General features: G+C 29.6%; 2 protein-coding genes across 6 annotated transcripts in view; one reads left to right on the forward strand and one right to left on the reverse strand.

Annotated features, from left to right (window-relative positions):
- Positions 1-6,464: 6,464 nt before the first annotated feature.
- LOC100169530 (ADAMTS-like protein 1) overlaps positions 6,465-24,442 on the forward strand; it is a 228,026-nt gene continuing 210,048 nt past the window's right edge. For all 4 annotated transcript variants that reach the window (XM_001949080.5, XM_008186382.3, XM_008186381.3 and 1 more), the window contains exon 1: positions 6,465-6,886. The gene's annotated coding sequence lies outside the window, so the exon portion shown is untranslated. The remainder of the gene's footprint in view (positions 6,887-24,442) is intronic.
- Positions 14,120-22,128, reverse strand: LOC103309851 (mucin-5AC). 2 transcript variants are annotated; one of them, XM_016805694.2, is made up of 3 exons: positions 21,529-22,128; positions 19,564-19,653; positions 14,120-16,826 (listed from the first exon to the last, which is right to left on the reverse strand). In XM_016805694.2, exons 1-3 carry the CDS (start codon positions 21,626-21,628, stop codon positions 14,728-14,730), a joined length of 2,289 nt encoding a protein of 762 aa, XP_016661183.1. In that variant the 5' UTR covers positions 21,629-22,128; the 3' UTR covers positions 14,120-14,727. The 2 variants fall into 2 exon arrangements, with proteins under 2 accessions (XP_016661183.1, XP_008184606.1); XM_008186384.3 differs by lacking the exon at positions 19,564-19,653 and having other exon boundaries at positions 21,529-22,125.

Raw genomic sequence — 24,442 nt, forward strand, 5'->3', positions numbered from 1 at the left:
ATTTTGATTTAGATACCCGATGCATCAACATTTTCAAAAAATTCATCTGATTAACGTTTTATAGAAAATAAGTTTTATTACGACAGAACACTTCCTAACTTATATACAAATTATTTAAAATTTTGAAAATATTATGGTAGTTAGGTAGGTATACTTAAAAGTTGTTTCAGAAAATCCGAATTTTAATAAATAAATTGTTAAATGAAAAAAACGGGGGTGAGCATGGTCGATGAATCACACTGTAATTTATTAAACAATAATAACTTGATGTATTATAAAGCGTAATCCATATTATGATTTAAATAAACATAATAAACATAATATCCACTTATCGTTTGTGTCTACAACTGCAGGGAACGTATTTAATTTTGAAGTAATGTTTTATTAAATATAAGCATATGAAGACATGTAAGTACCTATATTATATATTTCCTCAGAACAAATATGAATTGTAATCAACTTAAAGTTATGAAAACATACTTATATAGCTATGAGGCAATCGTTAAGTATTTAAGTGGTAAAATTATAAAACTACATACATTCTGATGAGAAATGCATTGAATTATATATTTTATAAAGTTATTTAATTATACATTATTTTAATTTTACATTAAGTTTAATAAAAAAAAGGAAGACATACCTATACTGATTTAATCAACACTACTTAAAGTGACTTAAAATATATTTTTATAATCCTGCTAAACAACTTTTTAAATGAAATATGTTTTTACTTAATATAAAGCAAATATGTTGCTAAAATAAAAAGTAGTTTGGAATCCATTTTTTAATTAGACATCATTATAATTTTTCGTACCTTAAAAACTGTATTTTTTTCGTCGACTTATTTTCGTTAAGTGCTAATGCATAAAAACACAAGTCACAAAACAATTTTTGTACTGTAGTTGTCATTAAAAAAAGGGTATTTAAATACATCATTTTTAGAACCCAAGTAAAAACATTGCCATACATAAAAAAAATTAAAGCCCGGTCTCTTATGTTTTATTTTTTTTATTGAAATAAAAATAAAAATAATATAAATTTATAAAATAAGTTTTAGGCCATTTATTATGATTTAAATTCAAGAACGATGAAAAATTAGGTACTTGAGTGAAATCAATTAAATTACATTTACAGCAACAGGACAAGGTATTTTATTTTCTATTATTGCTTAATAAAATAAAATCTATAAATACAATCTTTTAATTTTAGATACTGATCAATTCGATCACAAATGTCCTTTTTGTTTTGTTATTAATTTATCATAAATGCCTAAAAAATGTTCGAACAAATATTTTCGGGTAAAACGATTATTGTACAATTTTGATATATAGTCATTTATGAGGACATTTTAGGTTCATTTTAATATGGGTTGAAAATATAACTTGGATTGTAGATATTTAAAAATTTTCATTTTTCGAGACACGTGGCATCATGAACATGAATATTGATAGCAACATTTACACTTGATTATTCACTTTAGCGTGCAGAGAACTTGATATTATTTTTGTTATGTGATTAGTTTTTTTTCATAATAATTCCTTTTCCGTTTATTATCAAAAGTTATGCTTCCTAGTTCCTATTATTCAAAATGAGAATATAATTTGTAAGATTATAGTTTATATTAGTGATTAAAGTTATGAAAAAAGTTATGATCAAATTAGAATAATTGAATAAAATGTAACATTTTTCAACAATGTCAATGTCATTAATAATCTTTCTCTCGTGAATTTATTTATATTTATATGGAATATTTAAAGTTAAAACGTAAAGAAAATATGAAGTAAATTGTATTTTATACACCAAATTAAATAGCAACATATTTTAAATATATATTAGCATGATGTCATAGGATTTATTTTTATATAATGTTCTGCATTTTTTTATAGTAAACATTGAATCATTTATCATTGATTATTAAGGACTAGGGTTTTCGGGTTAATCAATCCATCATAAAAACTGGTTGAATAATTGATATGAACTACCTAAATCTAATATTATGGCGTCGAAAAAATACATATTATTTAAATTAATAGATTTCTAATAACGTAGAAGTTATGCAAAATTGATGAATTAATTGGCTTAAAGATACTAATAAACTGAAAATAGTTTGATTTTTTTTATTAATTGGTAAAGGCTTCAAGAACATTAGTTTTTAGTCTGCATTATCTTAATATTTAAATAAAAAGATGTGAGTGCACATTAGAACAGTTTGAATTTATTATAAACAAAAAATTATTAAAAATTTTTTTGTTCATACCAATATTCAGAAATAATTAATAATTGACGAATGTACTATCGATGTACTTATAGCTAAATATTTTAACAAAAAACTTGTGTTAAATTTATGATTATTTAAATCATAATAATTGAATTACACATTAAATTACTGGAAGAAAACATGTAACAGTATTTACAATGGAGTGCCATAAATTAATTATTTTGTAAACAATATAAAATATAAAGTAAATAATGATTACGGTCTAACTTAAAGAATATTTAAATAATTATTTGGGCACAGCAAATTGATATTGTAATATTTTTAAACTCATTATAATTTATAATATAATATAGGCAGCATGTTTATAGAAGCTATATTTTAAATTTAAATTATGTCATTCTTTGTCATTCTTTCTTAAAAATGATTAATATAATTTAAAAATCAAAATTGATTCCTTGGTTATATTCAAAAATGTCTGTCTGTATTCTAAATGAATTATGAATATTTTTTAAGTTTTTTTTTTAAAAAAAACAGTGCTTTGTTATGAATCGTCAGAATTTGTAAAACTAACTAATATAGTTTATAGTTTATATTCAAGCCATTAGCGCCTTCGGATATTTTAGCGCTAAGATCCGTACTGTAGTTATTTAAATAAAATAATTTTATTTTATAATGTGTTTTGTGTGAAAATAATTAAGTATTTGAATCTCATTTGGTGATAAAATAAGAGCATATTAAATTGTTGTAATGTAATTGTTTGTATCACTTAGTGTGATCTAATGTAGTTTTTAAATATTTGGATCATTTTAAATTAAACTGAAGAGAAAAATGTTAACCATAGTTATTTGACCAAGTTGCAGGGTGGTACTTCTAATAATTAGATTGTTAATTATTGTAAAAATCCTTGAAAGTGGTGAGTCAACCGTTTTAAATAAGTCTTAAAAGTTTTAGAATAAATTTTAATTTATACGTTTGTATATATACAAAACGTGTCATTCATTAAAGTTTTCCGAAAAAAAGTTTCAGTTGCTATTAGCATGCCAATAATATAATCACACTTTAATCACCTAGGAATTTATCGGAATATGATGATATTATTAAATGGTTTAGTCACTTAAATTATGGTATAAAAATATAATGTAACTAGTTAAATAATTTTAATATTAATATGATTACCATATAATTGTAAAACGAGTAATTAATGTAAGATAAAGTGAAAAGTAAAAAATACACAATGATCATTATGTACAGTATTACATGACGTACCCTGGAGGCGATCGACGGGTGGATGTCCAGCAGGGGCCAGGCTCGCGCACCACAAGAGCGAGGCGGTGCTCCTTACCAAAAGGCGAGCGTTCGTCCCTCCTCGCCTCGTGGTGGGTGGGCACCACATCGAACTAGCCAAGAAACTCAGGTACCTCGGCGTCATACTGAACCAGAGGCTGACTTTCGCTCGGTAGCATCCCTGACGAGGTTAATGCCAAACGTAAGGGGCCTGTGCCAGTGGAAGCGAAGGCTCCTCTAGTCCTCTTTTCGGTGGTCGAAAGCCAGCTGTTGTACGCGGCTTCGGTGTGGGCCACCCAAGTGTCCAAAATTGCAAGGACCACGGCCAATCTGATTCGGCCACAGAGGGAAGCCGCCCTGAGGGTAATACGAGCCTACCGATCCATCTTCGATGAGGCATCCCTGCTGCTGGCGCGCATGCCACCAGTGGATCTAGTGGCACTAGAAAGGATGAGGATCAGAGACCGGGTAGCCGCAGCCTTGGACCCCGGGACAGTCCGCCCGTCGAAAGCGGCCATCAAGCGCGAGGAGAGACGGGCGACCCTCATGCTCTGGCAGACGAGATGGGAAAGCAGCAGGAAAGGCGAATGGACTCGCCGCGCGATACCCAACGTCAAGAGGTGGATGGAGAGAACTGTTGTGGGGGTGCCCTCGTCGTGCCCACATGACCCAGGTGCTGACGAACTACGGCTGCTTTCAGTATTACCTGGCGTGGAGGGACAGGGCCCCAAGCGCCGCGTGCAACTACTGCGCAGGGAACTCGGACACTGCAGAGCACTGCACACTGTTCGCGTGCGAACACTGGACCGGGCATCGCGCGGAACTTGAATCCCGGCTCGGCCACCAGCCGACCGCCGCTGACCTCCCCGAAATACTGTGTGGGCCGGACTTCGACGTCCTCCCCGTGGACCCCGAGGAGAGAGCCGCCCTCCTAGCTGAGGCCGACGAAAGACTACGCCTGTTCTACAGGATGGTCGAGTCCATAATGAGCCTCAAAGAGGAAGAAGAGAGAGCTTGACAGGCGCTAGAACGAGGACGACTAAGGAGATGACGACCTGAACGAGACTCCAGACCGGCGGGCCGCAGCGCCAGGCCACGAAGCACGAAACATGAGACCGGCGGGCTTACAACCGAGAAGACGGGCCAGTACGAGACTTCAAGGCCGGTGGGCTAAGTTCCGGGCTGCGAAGACAGATATCACCAGCTCAAAACAACGTCTTAATTAACTTATTTCTCTGGAATGTTAGCTCCCCGAGTAACACTCCCTCTCAGCCGCATACTATACTAGCAATCGCTAAGGAAGGGTCGTCAGGTCGCGGGAGCGCGTCTCAGGACGCAGTTGTTGTACAACTAACTATTTTGTTTTGATGTGCAATAAACGATGGGGGCCGGAGGAGAAGCAATATGAGCAACAGTTCCTTCTCCGGCTCTCGACTAAACCGGAAAAAAAAAAGTATTACATGACTTGTTTAATTTTCTGACTTACATCCGTCCGCTTTATTAGATCAATATAGTTTTACTATTATAGTCTTATTATTACCTATAGTTATGACGTGTAAAATGAGAAAAACCTTTTTTGTTGCCATTTTTCCAACATTAACAACGTTATGTAGGTGAGGGGGGTATTATACCGATTCGCCTAAATCCTAAATACGTCCCTGGGGAATTATCTACATCAATAATTTTATTATTACCGGTGAGAACCATAATATCATATAATATACATCATTATTATGTATTTTACAAATAATATTATGTGTGTACATTTTTTATTTATCAAAAAAATCAAATATTTATAATCTGTATGCAACTAATATAATAATATGAAACACTTACCTAAATAAAATAGGACAGAAGAAATGGTCGGCTAAATATAACATTATATAATTTATAAATTAATAATAATTTAATATTATAATATTATATACCTATCTAGCCATTTAAATTAATGTGTTTTCTAAAATTCTATTAACATACTTGATAATTTCATTAGGCATTCAAATAATATAAATGTTGCCTTATAGGTATATTATGATCGATGTGCCAAATTATTCTACTGAATTATGTACTGTTATTATTTTTATTAGTGTTCATATTTTAACCAATGAAATATCGCGACGGAAATTTGTTTGGAGTTATCTAAAATAATATTTCAATCGGGAAAAAACGATGATACTTCATGAAAAGGTTGCTCATTGCACATGGGAAATAAGGAGATACTTATCGTTGCTGCCAATGTACAACTTAAATTATCGCCTAAGACTTGAAGGACGTGTCTATTATGTAACTTCGGCCGTTCAGGCTGAAAGCAACCTATCTATTATACATCATTCCGGCCGAATACACGATGTTAATATATATATATTTATAAATATTGTAAGATATAATAATAATAATATTCGACGTGCGCGGTCATCATAATATTCGTACAACAACGATAATAATAATATATATTGTCGCGGGAAAAGGGTAATCCGTCGTTGTGGCCGCCTCTGCCGCTGTCTACTTTCCGAGAAAGCCGGTGGTGGATCGGTTGCGACAACCGGTGTCGCGGGGGTGGAGGATCGAGAGGGGTAGTATATATATAGAGGTTTGGCCGTCTCCGTTCCGGGAAAACCACACTGCCCGCGGGCAAGTCGGACGTGGTGGGGTGGGCGGGAGTGGGTCGTCGGGAGGGTGCGTTTTTCAAACTCTCCGCGGACGGCCGAGAGACGTCGTCGACGTGTGGTGTACGACATCCACCCCGCTGCACCGCAGTCGCCGCGACCCCCCGACGCTCACGGTTGGGGGTGCACACCCCCGTCGGCTCGGAGCGCGTGCGAGTTTCCCCTTCGTGCGGGCGGACGCGCGCGCACCTCCACCGCCGTCACCCGCTACACTACCACGACACACTGCGCCCCCCGCGACGGAGAGCGGACACGACCGACCGGCCGGCCGGCAGAGCGACACACATATCCGATACCGGCGCCACCGACGACGCACACCGCGCGCAGTACCGCGCGTTTTCCCGGCGTGCACGTACGCGATAACAATAATTATTATTGTTTTATAATAATATTATATTATATATTTATAATAATAATAATAATAATAATAATAATAATGCGATAATGCGATAATACGAATAATAATATTACAATATTACTTGTACTACGATACCGCCAATTACACTACGCTCGCTACACTGTTTTTTTGCCGTCATCATCTATTCGCGGTTTTCCGTACGCGTTTATTCGGGTGTACACCACCTTTCCACCCCTCCGCCTGACCATCCGCCACCGGGAGAAGTTTGCGCGCCCACCACGTGGACGCCGCGACGGGCCCGCCAAATCATCGCCAGCCCTCCACCGAGTCATCGTCACGTCTAAACTTTTTCTCTGACATGTAAGTATTACTATATTATATATACATAGGTACAAGCTATTTATAACGATACATAATTATAATGTCATCAGCTTCATTATCATAGTACGTTTTTTATAAGGTGGACAGACATAAATCTTCTTCGAGACGCAAACCTTCGAGAAACCATCTGCAGCTTTTAAAGTTTTAATAATACATAAATAGTATTGTAATTTATGACAGTCTTTTTCATCATCGTCTAGGGAGTAAAATATCAAACATTTTTAGTCAAAGTTTTTATGATCGACTCGTACCACCGTATATGGGTACCACGTGTGACATAATTTCAAGAATAAAATAATAAGTAGGTATACTATATTACCATTGGTATCTATGTGATCCCGATCGGAAAATCGGAGGGTTCGACATGATTATTTACGAGTATGTCTGGTGAAACAATCAGCACACGTCGTCGTAACAAGCGTTCACGCGTACGATTCACGACTACCATGTACCCCTTTACACGGAGATCATGCACACAAAATAATACATCGTTGTTATATTAACATCTACAAAACGCGTACCTAGGTACACGTTTCGGTCTGCTGTTTTGTTTCCGTGCAGATAGCCTATTATCGAGAAACAATGCCATCCTGGTCGTTCCGACCGTATTACCTATAATCAAAAGTTACCTACGCGACCACGATTATTTGTTGACTTTTTTCCGGACAACGACGTAACGGAGTCCTATTATTATAATATGTATGTATATACATTTTGTACACACTGACATAAACAAAACCGATAAATATCGAATTCATTCAAATCGGATTTGTTGTTTAAGACGATTTAAGTTAGCCCATAAACTTTCTAGCTGTTTCAATTGATGGTTATTCTATTCTAAAACACTAATATATATTTTTATCTGAAAAACTTCTTTTTCCTTTCGACGTTAAAAATGTTTTCCAGTTTGTCTATAATACCTAAAAATACTTGTATTGTTGCATATATTGTACATTTGTACTACGTTCGAGATCAAATCTTCGTATTGAAATACACCCACGACTTTTTAAAATAAAAATACATTATATACCAAGTACTAGGTATTATCTACCTATATATTATGATTGCAGTAATAAATGACTAGATATTTCATTTCAAAAACACCGAAAAATATTTTAAATTACAGTGGTACCAGTTATAAACATTTAGAAATTAGTTAATTGAAATATTAATAGTTTATAACTAGATATTTGATTTTACAAAAAAATCCAATAATTACAAAAACAAAAATTTACTGTGATGCTTAGACATAGTATATATTTTTAATACAAGGATTGGCACTGAAAAAAACTGTTTATGAATGAACTAAAGTTGGTTATTTTCAATTTGTTAATTAAAAAATTATATTATGTAAACAAAAATAATTAATAGATAATAATAATATTTTATTATTTTATAATTTATTTATTTAATATTATCATTATTTTATCTGTAGAACTTTTTTTAGACTATACGTTACGTAAACATTTTTATAAATATTATAACAGAAACTCGTGTTCCTTTGAAAAGTTTTTGAATTTATTTAAAAATGCTCAATACCTACAATAATAAAGTGAATTAGTTAAAGTGATACTCGAGATTTTCTACATAATACATTCAAATAACTATAGACCTTATAAAAGAAGATAAAGTCACGTCCTTAAATAAAATATTTTTTTACAAACTCCTTATTTATTTAACTATTATTTTTTTGTGTTTTCATTTATTTAACAATAATAATATAATACTACAAAAATGTAGGAATAATAAAAAAAAAACGAGTCTAATAGCACTGTGGTATTTAATTTTATCTATATTTGTATTACGTACACTGTACAGATATATTTTAACGGCGATATCAAGAAAACACGATAACCTCTAATAATTACTGTACCTATACGTTGTTTTAATTTCTTAACGCGACTGTAATCGAAACGGGAGCCCACGTGAACCCGGCATAGATGGTAGACACCTAATTTTATGTGGTTGGAAATATTGTGCGTTTTATTTTCAACCTCTTCGAAGCTATGGTAATACGAAGATAATTAAGTAAATTGTTACTAACTATTATACTACCTCTGCAGTTATACAGATGGTGGAACATTTTAATACAGTTATATTATTGTCATCGCCACGAAGCATTCTTTGTCACAATTTTTCATTTTTCCTTATGTACTTACTTTTTTATAATACAACCATACAAGCTTCATGAATATTTATTCTTATTATAGTTTAAATATTTTAATGTACGATTCGCCATCGTTGTAAGAGATTTATGAAAACTTTAAATGCCCGTGGCTTTTTTCACTTTAATGATTCTACCAAGAGAGTTGGGTATCTTATTAATTAAATTAGGACATTAATATATTATTTTTTTTATATATATTTATTATTTTTTAGACATACCCTTTTATGATTACACAACGAATAATTATTAAATAATTTATAAACGTTATGTTTTTAATTTATGTATTTTAATTATTTTAAACGAATGTAAATTATTATTTAAAATACTCGAACATTGAAGTCCAAAATTGTGAATAAGACACACATAAACACACCTAAAATATCCGGCCTTTCAAAACTGTTTTTTTTTAATGAATACTATTCGGTACGTAAAAAATATTCAATTTGTATTAGTTATTAAATAATAAATAGTTGAAAAACGCGTTTTCGTCATAAAGAATATCCCAGTAAAATCATATTCTAGGAGACTCCCCGATAATGTTTTCATTCGTCGGCCAGTGCCTCCAGGACCCGTTTGAATTATTAGCATTTGTTAGTCGGACGACTGTATGGAATATAAATCATTGTGATGAATATCTCATAACTGTATAAAACTGTATGTTGCCACTTGTCTCGTGGTAGAAAATCGTTGAACACAGCTGCAGGTCTTACACTAACAATAATGGAAGGTAGATCTAGCTTCGGAACTATCGACTGATGACCTGCAGCACAACACAGTAATGTACACGAAGAATGGTTTTATTTCCGAAAAAAGCACCTGCGTCGAGTGCAAAAATAAGTCAGGGTGGAGTCGTTGCTGATTGGACTAGTGGCAGATTTCATCGATGATTAGAGATGATTACATACACGGTTAGGTATATATATTGTCTTCTCGCCGTGACCTGAGTATAATTTATTGCTGTATAACTACGTGGGCGGTACTAGGAAATAAGTAACGATGAAGTAGGCAATCCCGGGATTAAGGGGAGCAGAGGGGCACAAACCCGGGGCCCATATTTTTCAACAAAATACTTTTTTTTTGATGCACACATTCCAAAAATATATAAAAAAGGTTCATAAAATTATGTTATAATAAATTCATATAAATTTATATTTGATAAGAATATGATAAAGTTTGTAAATTAGTGAAAATGGGAGTTGCGAACGATTTAGTTCAAAATAGTAGTTCGTGGTATTATCGTGCAATTATTTAAATATAATATTCAATAATAAAATAAATTATATTCGCATATTAAATTATAAATTGATATTAAGTATTTTAGGTATATTCACTCGAGGTAACAATATTATATAATATAATAGTGACTAACGCTGTTAGCTTATTCGGTGTCAATATAATTAGTTACTGCAGTGGTTGTGTTGACTTCAGTATCTTTATTCGAATAATTTATAATTGTTCATCACTCGTGCATAATAATTAATACCTATTACAATAATTATTTTGATAGTCATATAAGTTTTTACTTTTTTAATATTAATATTGTGAATGGTACTTACAAAATTTAAAAAAAAATATATATATATATATTATATATACATGTTTAAGTCTTGAAAGGCAAATTTGTGGCTATGTGTCAGGTGTTTCGAGACCCAATGGATTTTAATTAATCCTAGTTTGGATTATAGGTTAGGTACCTGAAGTGCAATGAGACACAAAAATGTGGATTTAACCTACAACTTAAATACGAAAATAAATATTGAAAACGTGGTTTTTAAATGTGCAACGTATCTATACTTAGTGTGCTGAAACTAAAATATTTAAACCGCAGTAGCTTATAATATTATGTTAGTATGACATCGACAAGGAAAAATAGAAACACTGCTTATATTTTAATAAACGAAGAAGTCATCACTCATCAATAAAACTACCCACTAAGCAAAGCTTAATTGCTTTGAATAAAGTTAAAGTATATGAAGTAGGTACCTACATAAATTTAGTTAATTTGTCGATGAAAAAAATCGAATACCTACATAGTTTTTTACTCGGGTAAATGGTTATCATCAAATCATGATCAGAATTTTTACTTTAACAAACAGTAATAAGTATAATAACTAATAAGTGGTAGATTGGAGAAACCATTTATCACATAAAAGTTTTGCCAGTTGGAAAATGATTTATGAACTAAACTATTGGTTTATATTTCCGACCGGAAATAAACAATGACCAAGAGTGTTATTTGCGGACGTATAAATGTTTATGGGCTAGTTTTAGCATTACCTATTTAATAATGTCTGATATCACTAAATAAGTATTGGTAAATTTAAAAAAAATTCTTGGTTTAAATATTATCTTAATAATTATTATAAAATGAATACCAACAAAATCAATTTATTTATAAATTATATTCATAATTAAAAATAATAAAAATATCTATAAATAATTCAAATTATGCAGGTAAAAATATGTTTTCTTTAAAAATTGATTGTATTTTTGTGTCACGAGTAAAACATAGTTTATAACTATAGATATGTATACAAATATTTTGTATTATTTTCTGAAAAGTTTTTTTTTATACAACACATTAATTGCAGTTTAATCCTGATGACTTTACAATTGATAAGCGACCATTTTCACTGTGGCGGGCGATATTATGTTATTACAATTTGATTTAACAAAGAAACTTCAAAATTGTTGTTTAAATATTTGTATAAACGTTTAAAAATACAATTTGCTTAATATATTAAATTAACAAATTATGACGACGTATTCGCAATAAATATATAGTATTATGTTGTACCTAACTACCAGCCTGTATTAATTTTGATAAAATATCTAATAATGAATTTTATAATTTGGTATTTAAATACAAAGTTAGTTAAACCCTATTCAATTTTCCATAACTCACTTAAATAAGAAATGTATTAAATATTGTATGAATAAATGTTTATAAGCACTTAAAAGTTGAGGAAACTTCACTCAAAATAGTCTGCACAGATAAAGATACCTTTGCTTCAAAGTTTAAAATATATAATAATAATAATACATAATTACTTGGTACTTGTTTAAAATATTTAATATTAATATATACTTGCTGGACATTTTGGGCTGAAGTTGGAAAACCGAAAAGTGATTACAAAACGAATAGTCATTCACAGTATCCATGTGTGCAACATTATTCATTTATTAGAATTTTGTAATTTATGATATATTTGTTTCAATTTGTAATAATATTATGAATAGTTTATTAAGGAATGATTGGCATTCATTACAACATGGTATTATCTTGGTTTTGAAATAATTGATAGCAACACTTTGTTAAAATCTTAATATTTTGTTAATTGTGAAATTGAAATGAAAATCTTAACTGTTAATATAAAAATGAAATATTATATTTTTATATTTTTAAATTATTATTATTATTATAGGTACCTATTTACATTATTATACTATTGATGTAAAAAATAAAAATATGTCAAGTAGGTAGCGTCTCTGCTGTACAGTAGATGTTGCATGTACCTCGTCATTGCTGGGTCACTATAATGGATGTGTTGAATTTGAATTCAATGATATAAGTCATTGTATTCTATTAAAAAAGATTCTGAAGACGGTCTAATTTTTTGATAACCAAGGTTACGTAACAAAAAATTATTTTAGTAATAATATTAAAATTTTAACAATTAATGTTCTAACTTTTTTTCCCCAATTATTTTAAAAAGTACTAAGTGATTTGTACTTTTTATCCACCAAAGTATAACTAGATCCAATTTACTACCAGAAACCTATCTCAAAGTTAACAATCTGAGTATTTTTACTACTAGATTACTAAACTATTACTGAAAATTTCTTCAAATACAAAAAATTAAAAAAAAATCACACATCATTGTAAATTCAATATATTCATTGCTCTGCTCAGAATCTAAAATAAACGAATTATTTAATGAAAAATATCTTTAGTCTAAATCGAATAATAAAAATTAGACTCGATTTAATTTTGCTGAAATTATTTTTATAATAAATATTGGTTCTAACAATATTTTGCATGTACGTTTTTATTTTTATAATCTGTAACTTCATAGATGTATTAACTATTTTATTAATATTACTTTACCATATTATTATTGTACTGCTCTAGCGATCTAGAGATTGAATAAGAAGTGCATTATATCCATTTAACAATAGGCATGTTAATTGAGTCTCAATTTTATTCTTTAGAGTAATTATGCTTAAATAATGATGATTTAATTATTGTAATATTGTCAATTATTATTAATACAACTACCCATTACTATTTATAATATTTTTTGTTTTAATTAATATTAAAGTGTTAAATCATTTTGAGCAGTAAATAAACATTGTTTTAAATTTATAATAAAGAAATTACTGATATATGTTATTAAAACAAATTTCAGGTATGCTAGGTACTATCCTAAGGGTTATTAATTAATTATTAATTATTAATTCGACATAAATCGGTTATAAGTTATAACGTATACGTTGTAATTTGCAAATGCATTTATTGAGATACCATTAATTTTTTTTAATTCTCTAAATTAATTATATTATTTTATATAACACGTATATTGTGTTTATCCAGTTGGAGTAGTATGCCAACAATTGCTAGATAGTTTATATTAACGCTTTCACACAAACTACTAGACTACTCCAGACAGGAAATATGACCCGTTCATTATGCGTATTTTGCATTATTATAATATATGAGAAAAAAGTTCGAAGAAGACGTTTTTATTATATTGTTTATCGCCATTAAACCGTCTCGATGTTTAAGAGCGGAAAATGTATATAAATCAACAAGCCTCCAGAACTAATAGCAATGACAGATTTAACATTGATATTTATAATAGTTAAGGGTGTATAATACTGTATAAACTACAATATAATATACTAGTAAATTACACAAGCTTAAATAAATATGAAAAAAATTGTTTAAAGACAATTCTAAAAAGGATTTTTTGAAAGCATAATTTTTTTTATTTACGGTACATTCGAATATTATAAGAATATTTTTCTTAAAATATCAAATTATATTGCTCCTCTGGAGATGACCTCCAGGTACACCCGTCATCGGCGACCTGGTTGTCCAGGTCAAGAATTGACAACTGGGTCATGTATTGTCACTGACCCTAGACCTCCATACAAAATTTGAGCCTCCTAGGTCATGTAAAAGTGACATAAATTGAACTCACAAGATTTGATGACAACAGAAATGAATGAAACATTGCGAGTTAAAGAAAAGCATGTAATAATAGTATAAAATATGTATTTATTATAGTTATAAAATATATATTTTAATTATAAGTGGCTGACAATAATATTTTTAAGATTGTATCATTTAGTTGTATTTCAGACAAATATAACGGAGAAGAAGTATTCGTCACCGAATATGTAATCACAGTATGCAAACCACCTATGACCTTTGATTAAAAGCCATAAATACAGCAATATAATATTATGTAATATTATAGTAAAAATATATATTATTCATTGTTTAAAAAAAATATAAATGAATGTATTATTAAATAGGTAGCTCAATAAATTTTATATAAGAAAATATTATATAATATTTGTATAATTTAAAATAGTTTTATCATAGTAGATATACATCAATATTCACTACATTCTTATTTCTAACTAATTATAGGCCAAGAAAATGTTTAATTGATTTTACTATATATATAGCATATGAAGTTTCACAGTGGTAATGACCAAGTATAAATTCATGGCATAATATTATTTCTGGTTTGTTCGTAGGTGAGCTTGGAGTAGAAAATGACGGTGAACTTGTGGCAATTGTTGTAGTTTCTGGCATAGATGTACTTGGAGATATTGTAGTATCAGGTGACGAAGGTGGATGTGTGCTCGGAGCATTAGTTGTTTCTGGCACAGATGTACTTTGAGATATTGTAGTATCAGGTAACGAAGGTGGATGTGTGCTCGGGGTTTTAGTAGTTTCTGGCATAGATGTACTTTGAGATATTGTAGTATCAGGTGACGAAGGTGGACGTGTGCTAGGAGCATCAGTTGTTTCTGGCATAGATGTACTTTGAGATATTGTAGTATCAGGTAACGAAGGTGGATGTGTGCTCGGAGCATTAGTTGTTTCTGGCACAGATGTACTTGGAAGTATTGTAGTATCAGGGGATGATGGTGGATGTGTGCTCGAAGCTTCAGTTGTTTCTGGCACAGATGTACTTGGAAGTATTGTAGTATCAGAGGACGATGGTGGATGTGTGCTCGGATCATCAGTTGTTTCTGGCACAGATGTACTTGGTGATATTGTAGTATCAGGTGTAGTATCAAGTGTAGTATCAGGTGTAGTATCAGGTGTAGTATCAGGTGTAGTATCAGGGGATGATGGTGGATGTGTGCTCGAAGCTTCAGTTGTTTCTGGCACAGATGTACTTGGAAGTATTGTAGTATCAGAGGACGATGGTGGACGTGTGCTTGGAGCATCAGTTGTTTCTGGCACAGATGTACTTGGTGATATTGTAGTATCAGGTGTAGTATCAGGTGTAGTATCAGGTGTAGTATCAGGGGATGATGGTGGATGTGTGCTCGAAGCTTCAGTTGTTTCTGGCACAGATGTACTTGGAAGTATTGTAGTATCAGAGGACGATGGTGGACGTGTGCTTGGAGCATCAGTTGTTTCTGGCACAGATGTACTTGGAAGTATTGTAGTATCAGAGGACGATGGTGGATGTGTGCTCGGATCATCAGTTGTTTCTGGCACAGATGTACTTGGTGATATTGTAGTATCAGGTGTAGTATCAAGTGTAGTATCAGGTGTAGTATCAGGTGTAGTATCAGGGGATGATGGTGGATGTGTGCTCGAAGCTTCAGTTGTTTCTGGCACAGATGTACTTGGAAGTATTGTAGTATCAGAGGACGATGGTGGATGTGTGCTCGGATCATCAGTTGTTTCTGGCACAGACGTACTTGGTGATATTGTAGTATTAGGTGTAGTATCAGGTGACGAAGGTGGATGTGTGCTCGGAGCTTCAGTAGCTTCTGGCACAGATGTACTTTGAAGTATTGTAGTATCAGAGGACGATGGCGGGTGTGTGCTCGGAGCATTAGTTGTTTCTGGCACAGATGTACTTGAAGATATTGTAGTATCAGGTGACGAAGGTGGATGTGTGCTCGAAGCTTCAGTTGTTTCTGGCACAGATGTACTTGAAAGTATTGTAGTATCAGAAGACGATGGTGGATATGTGCTCGGAGCATCAGTTGTTTCTGGCACAGATGTACTTGGTGATATTGTAGTATCAGGTGTAGTATCAAGTGTAGTATCAGGTGTAGTATCAGGTGTAGTATCAGGTGTAGTATCAGAGGATGATGGTGGATGTGTGCTCGAAGCTTCAGTTGTTTCTGGCACAGATGTACTTGGAAGTATTGTAGTATCAGAGGACGATGGTGGACGTGTGCTTGGAGCATCAGTTGTTTCTGGCACAGGTGTACTTGGAAGTATTGTAGTATCAGGTGTAGTATCAGGTGACGAAGGTGGATGTGTGCTCGGAGCTTCAGTAGTTTCTGGCACAAGTGTACTTGGAAATATTGTAATATCAGGTGACGAAGGTAGATTTGTAGTTGGGGGTATTGTAATATCAGGTGACGACACAGTCGAAATTGTGATTGTAGAAATTACAGCGGGTGGTAACGACGATGGATTCTCTATAGTAGGCTGATATTCAATTGTTGACGTTTCCATAGTTATCGTCTCATTGTAATTTTCGTCTACATTTTGAAACATGATTTAAATGTATTAAAATAATATTAATGTTTCATTCTATACCTAATAGTGTTAATTATATTTTTGTTTTTACAGTTTATTAAGGTATTAATAAATTATTTGAATGTTAAACTAATTATTAATAAACCTTCTTTATACCAGGGACCAGGGATTGGGACAGTCTTGAAAAGAACTTCCGGGAACCCTTAGAATAATGGGAACTGGAACCTTACTGAATCCTTTGTTTTTATTAATTTTAAAACATGAATTTCACCACAATCCTTATTCAAATTAATTTTAAAAACAGAACTTCACTGGGACTATTACTTTTAGGTAAAGTCGTAAAGGTTTATAATAAATCAATTTTTTGACAATTGGCATGATATATTTTAAGATCCGTCATCGAAACCGGAACCGATTTCATTTAGGCTCTAAACCAAATTTCGCATTTGAAAAAAATTCAATTTTATGTTATTTACAATTAAAACGTTATTCAACTTTTGCATTTATCGATATTCAGAATTAAAACGTTATCCAAGTTTTGCGTTTGTCGTTATACAGAATTCATACGCTATCCAAGTTTTGCATTTATCGTTATTTAAAATAGTGTTAATACCTATTATAAATTAAAAAATAATAACTAATACGGGACCTAATGGATCGAATACGGAATATAATATAATTAATTCTTAGAATGTTTGCATGAAATAGATGTATCTACGAAACCAATAGCCCTTTTAAATAAAAATATTTAAAAATATTTCATTTTGTGTTATTTTTTTGTTTAATGATATTCTATAAATTACGTTTTGAGTTATGTTTTGTTTAATGATGTATAATATATTTTGTTAATCGTTATGTTTTTGGTATTTAATTATTTTTGATTATTTATTTCCGTTATAATAACGTTTATAAATTTCAATAGTTTTTTGTCAAATATAACTTTATGATAACGTTATAACGTTATTATAATGTTTGCAAGCCCTGTTCTAAACTTTAATTTAAAGTGTAAAGCTTACATAATTTTGACTGATAGAATTATTATTTATTTTATAGTAATTCAAGTTATTCAATAATGCATTTGATAAAAGTTTTTCTAATACTTGTTCATATTGTCACAATCAAATTTTATTATAAATAATTAAAAAAACATCAAAACATATTTTGAGGAGATTTTCGTTTACTCAACATGTTCCTAGATTGATTTTGATAAATCTATATTAGACTTAATAGTAGATAATTTATAAATATAAACAGTTTTGGTGAATTTATCATGGTAAAAAAACTAATAATATAAGAGAATCATTTGTGATAGATCTAAGAATATTTATAGAGCACATAAATTTGTTCATAATAAATAAAAATACTATTGTTACTTATTAACACGATTATCAAGGGTCTGTGTCTGTTTCGATTTATATATTTTATTTTAAGGTTCCTACCTACCTATTTAGATAAAGTATGCATTTATTTTTTCATTCCCCGCTCATTGCATTACAGCAGTATTTTATTAATTACGACATTATATTTAATTCAACTAATTTTCCATAACGGAACATAATATAATATAAAGTACTAGACTGTCTTTGAATATGGCATCCGCATTCATTATATTATCCAAGTAGTTATTGTTTATTACCTAGTTATTTTAATACTTATAATGAACATTTTTTTTTTACATTTATTTAATTTATTGAATGAAGTTAATGGTATTTATTATGTAAATTTAAATTTTTTTTTTATTTTATAGTCTACTTAACTTAATTGGGTTAAGAAATATTATTAACTTTCGCAGCGTTGGCAAAATTATTAGTTGATGTGTTAAAATTCAGGAGATTCAGTGTTGATCTTTTGTTCCACAGTTAATTTCACTTAGGTAAATATGGTTAGGAATAATATTGGGTAAATTGTGTTTTGTGAGAAGATAAATTGAGTAGGTAAGTAGGGCTTAATATTTTTTAAAAATATTAATTCAAAAATCAGATAGGTAGTTTTTAGAAAACGATTTTAGTAATAGTTCAAAGCTTAACGATAGTTCATCTATTAAACGTATAAATTAAATTAAATTTTGTAGGTATTGATAATATTTCTAAGTGGGTACATAATATAAAATATTACATTTGAATTTAAGATGTTTAGTTTGAAATAAAATAACGCGTATGAAACTGTGAACACATTAGCGTTGTAAAATATAAGTGAGAAAATTAAATCACCAAAGTCAAAAAGTTTGTAGAAAAAAGTTATTGATAAGTGAAAGTATATAATAATTTAAATAATCTTAGAATTCAACAATATTAAATGTCTGCAGTTCACAAAAAGTGTTATAAATAAATATAATTTAAATTCAACTGTTTGACTTAACTAGTTATATCTGGGCTTCCCATAATTTAATTACTAACTTAACTTACCTAATTGTTTTTTATTGAACATGTGATCAACGAATTTCATTTTCATTTTAAGAAGTTAAGGTAAATTATTTTGTTTTCAATTTTCAATTTATTTATTACATTTCAATCGAATTTTTGGTGTAAATTGTTTAGTTAAAATTAACTTATCGAAAATATAATTAATATCAATTAACAATCGGTGACATAAGTAGAAAATTGTATACCTACAACTGTACATAAGAGTAGTATACTAAATGGGCATTACTAGTCGATTTGGATGGTATACTTTATTAGAAATCAAAATATTATATAATAATATAATAAAAATTTATAAATATTAAATTACTATACTTACTGATTGCCAATGGTGAAATTATATTTGTACCTACTGAATTCATGCGTTTGAATATGTTCATTTTCAGGAAATCAAAATGTCTAAAATGACCTATTGAAGTTTATAGATGGTAAAAATTGTATGAGACACAACAATAATAATATTATGATTAATATTTTATTATATATTAATATAATAGTGTGTAATTTTAATATTATACTATTTAATTTTAGTGTCTTTAATACCTAGTATTCAATAATATATTTAATAATTCATAATTGGATATTAGAAAATATCATAATAGTTATATTAAAAAGAAAAAGTAATGCAACTCAATACTCATTTTTAGGTTTTAATGTATTATTACTTATTACCTAGTTATTAGCTATAAGATACAAACAATGTTGTTATTTTTTTTTTTTATGATGAAAAACATCAACGAAATACTAAAAAGAAATACTGTAAAAACCCTACATATATCTATAGTTTAATGTTAGTAAAAATAAAGTAAGATAGTGTTGTTTTGTACAAATAAAAATTAACTCAATAAAAAGATTAAAAAAAATGTGTATTATACTATTCATTTTTAACTTAACTATCAGTACACCAAAAATTAAATTAACTTTTAACTTTTACTTATCAACGCTCATAATTAATTAACAACAATTAACTAAACTGAGTGAAGAAAAAACATTGACTTGCCCAACATTGAGTGTTTGTGATCATTTTATCGTAATGTATTAGAAATATTTTTTTTTCGATTAAATTCTCTATATGACTGAACTTTTGTCATCAATGTTGACACTTGGTTGTGTTAAAAAAAACTTTGATTTTTTTATGATTAATAGCTTCATTTTTGAGCGTTTAATCTTCAACAACTTTACAATATATTCTGGACATAAAATAAGTAGCTATAATCAGTCATGTACATAGACAGTCTGATGGCATTACATATTTTCTAAAGTCACTGTATCATCAATTGTGCCAATATATTATATAATTGATACTCTTTTTATATTAAATACTGAACTTTTGGAAATATTTTTAGCAAATATCGGTGTTTATAGTTTCTAAATAATACTAATATCAAAATGATGCCTAAATTATTGAATTATTTTCTTGACCAATACATTTTCTAAAACGAATATAAAAGTATAAAACATAATACTATATAAAAAATACTCGCTAAAGAAAAAAGTCGTATTTATGTTATTTAATAATTTACTTGAATCAAAACTTAATTTTAAAATGTTGAATTTAGCGATGAATGAAGTTTTCATTTTATACAATTAACTAAAAATGTCATGATGAAAACAAATCATTTTGTACATTGTTTAGTAAGTTGTTTAACTGTACATCATAATATTACTGTCAAACACTTAAACATACAAATTTGGAAAAATAATTTCTATTTGTAGACTGAGTACCTATATTATTTGTATAAACATAAATGTTCTGAATAATCACTTATTAAAATATATTTTTAATTCACATAGGTACCTACCTATCTAACCTAACCTATATGAATGAGTACATATTTTATTTTCATTCAACTCATAACAGTTATATACAATAATTATGTAAATTAAATATTTCTAAATACACCATAATATGACGAAGTGATGATCTTAATTTTTCATTTCAATAATTAATTCTTTCATTTTTTTAAAACTATATAGGTATGCTAGACAAGATATTTAGAATAATATTTCTTCTCTCTCGAGACATTATTGCAATTGTTTAAATTAGTAAGTAGGTATATTTAAGTATTTAAATGTATATTGTAGGTACACATAGATGGATAGATAGATAGATTGATAGGTATTTTACGCCCGAAATGAGAAAAAGGCACATAGTTTTGTGATATTAGATTTAATTTAGTTTGACGTTCGTGAACTACCGTTTAGTAGTAACTTTTTATATCGTATATTAGTTGATTTAATATGGTTAGTTATTATATTATTATATCGTATGTGGGCTACTTACCTTTTACTGGTTTTGCAAAACTTAAAGTCAACACGTTTAAAATTAAAATACATAATACAAATAAAAAGTTGAAACGGCACATATTTGTCGACGACGACATTATCGCCGTAATTAACAGTGATCGAAAACTGAAGAGTAAAAATATTTTTATTTAAAAAAACGAACGAATTAGGCGGACAAAATATTTTAACAAGTGTCCGGTTCGGTATGTACGTTCATGAAACGATTGACAGACTGCCGACACAACACATTTATCATATAGCAGGTACGTTGGGCGTGTGGGCACCTGCGTGCAATAATTTTCTCCGAAGCTCGTTCATTCAGATATGAGTATTACATCAAGAAGGAAATATGACAAGTCCCTGTATAGACGTGTGTTTTTTACCGAAATGTAATCTATAAAAATATAAAATAACCAATATTCAACGTAAGAAAAATAATTGCTATCAGTCACGTAAAGTAAAAATTTTCGGTCTTGTGTTTTGTCTTCGTATCTCAGATGACGTATTTTTAACTGTTTAGTATTAAAAGCCTAATGGTTATGCGACCTATACATATATTAATATTTTGGACTTTACGATGACAACGCGATGCTATCGTTACGGAACAAATTATACATTTTTATTAATTGACAATTTTAAATAATAATAGTTTCAGTATTAAACGTGCTCATTTTTTAGAAATACAATACAATGGTTTGTGGGTATTTATGTTATTTTATCGCAAATCTAAAATATTTTATTATCATTAAGTAATCAACTAATCGTGTAACATTTTTTCGTTTTTATACATTTCAAATGGAAATATTCATTTCACACAGCGTATTGTCTTATGTTAAAATATTAAATAAAATATTAAATTCGATTTCGATTAGATACTTCTGTTTGCAGAACGCTGTAGGCAGCCTGCACTGTCTCGAATAATGCAATTTATAATAAAACAATTCAATGTTTTAGCATATAAATTATATATAATTTCATCGAACGTGATGCTGGTTTGTGTAAACATTATATTTTATGTTTTTTATGAACTTTTTATTTAGTCGATGGTAAACTTTAATAATAACAATACAAATATTTCAAATATTTCAAATATTTTTAAATTACCTTTTAGTTGAAAAATTACTATGTATATGAAGGATATTTCGCTTAATATTTTTAGATTATAATAAAATATTGGGTTTACAACGATATGGATTTTTTTAGTAAGTTATGTATGTGACCAATTTTTTGTTGGACGGAGTGCTCTGAAAGTTTCACGTAGGTAACAACTTTTTAAATTGAAAATTTCATTTATTGCTGGTACTTTGAACGGTTTTTGATTTTCAAAGTAGTTTCCCTAAAAATGATAAGTAAAAGTACCGAAAAATGTAGATAAAAAAATGATTAATGTGTTTCTGTGTTTAATAATAGTTTGATTTTAATAATTTAAAAAATAATAACAATGGAGACTTGAAATAATTGTCACGGATAGTTTATTTAAGAATAAGACCAACATAGTATACTTTTTCAACAACATTATAAAATAGATTTTTATAGATTTGTAGTTTTTTTCCAATTCTTCTTTTCTAAAACTTAAGATTTCAATAGAAGATCAAACATAATTATAATATTATGGAAAATTAAATATAATGTTTATAGGTATCTGTAAAACTTTTGTTGAATCGATAAGTTAAAGTTAAGTTTGAGACATAATATTGTATACATAATTATTTTCTAGAATGTATCTTGTATGTGTTTTATATTAATACATTTTATTTCGTTCACTCTAATTTCTCGAATTTCAGAGTAATATTATAAACTAGTTATTAGTTGTCTATGCAATAGTTATATAAACAATATTTCCTTAGTTCAAAATTAATATAGGTAGGTTAGTACCATATTACAATTGTTTGATCATATGCCACGAGAAAAATTAATATTTTCCTAAAAGGTAAATGGTATTTTATTTAAATAATAATAACGATTTTTAGTTAATCGACTTGATGAAAATGTAATACTATTCTTAACGGTAATATAAATATTTATGTTTGAGCAACTTTCCGGAAAGTATATATAAAATATGCTGTCATTAAAACTAAGCAAATGAGGAAACTTTTTGATTGGAATCAGTTATTATAATATTTACAAGTCAAAACCTGTCAATACGCATTCTTCAATTTATTATTGTTCTCAGAGAATAAAAGCGGATATGTTACGTAGATAATTTATAATTAAATTTTATTAATGTAAAATAAATCTCAATATTGCATACAAAGAAATTCAAAGTCAACAAAGTAATTCATGTGAAATGTTGTTTTAACTCAGTGGATATAATATAGATAGGTATATATAATACTTTTATATTGTCTTTTTTTGTTTCAAGTTCGTTCATATTTAATACGTTTAGAAAAATGTTGATAGTTTTTAAGTCATCTAGAGTTGTTTTTATAAGTTACCTATACCTAACTTCAATAGAAAACTTTAGTTATTGATTTATATTACATAATATTATAAGATACCTGGGAAATCAAATTATTTATTCAAAGTAGGTATTTTATAATGTATTTAATGGTGTGTGTGTCTAATGATCATCATACTATTATGTAAATCCGCGAATGAAATATTGAAAGTACAATTATAAGTATAATGTATGTAGGTACTGTATTATGTATGCCAATCTCCATATATTTATGTTGTTATTTAGCTAATTCCGTCGTAATGTTTCAACTGAAAACTTTGACTTGTTCTGTGCTTGGAATTATTGTACATTTGTACTACTTATATATTATAAAGTGTAATAACTTAAAAATAAGAAGAAATAATAAATACAACTCCTGTCGATAAATATATTTAATTCAGATGTTAGATATTAAAATTAAGCTATTACCTTCCTCCAGATGTTCGGAGGGCTCTCGAGATCGTGTATTCGAGAA

This window comes from Acyrthosiphon pisum, chromosome A1 (assembly GCF_005508785.2).
Source record: "Acyrthosiphon pisum isolate AL4f chromosome A1, pea_aphid_22Mar2018_4r6ur, whole genome shotgun sequence".
Classification (NCBI taxonomy): domain Eukaryota; kingdom Metazoa; phylum Arthropoda; class Insecta; order Hemiptera; family Aphididae; genus Acyrthosiphon; species Acyrthosiphon pisum.

Excerpts from the sequence above, each read along its gene's own strand:
- LOC103309851 (XM_016805694.2), bottom strand. The coding sequence starts at position 21,628 with ATGTCGTCGTCGACAAATATGTGCCGTTTCAACTTTTTATTTGTATTA. Across the intron at positions 19,654-21,528 it reads TTTTGCAAAACCAGTAAAAG|GTCATTTTAGACATTTTGAT; the intron begins GTAAGTAGCCCA and ends AAACTTCAATAG. Across the intron at positions 16,827-19,563 it reads AATTTCACCATTGGCAATCA|ACGAAAATTACAATGAGACG; the intron begins GTAAGTATAGTA and ends TTCAAAATGTAG.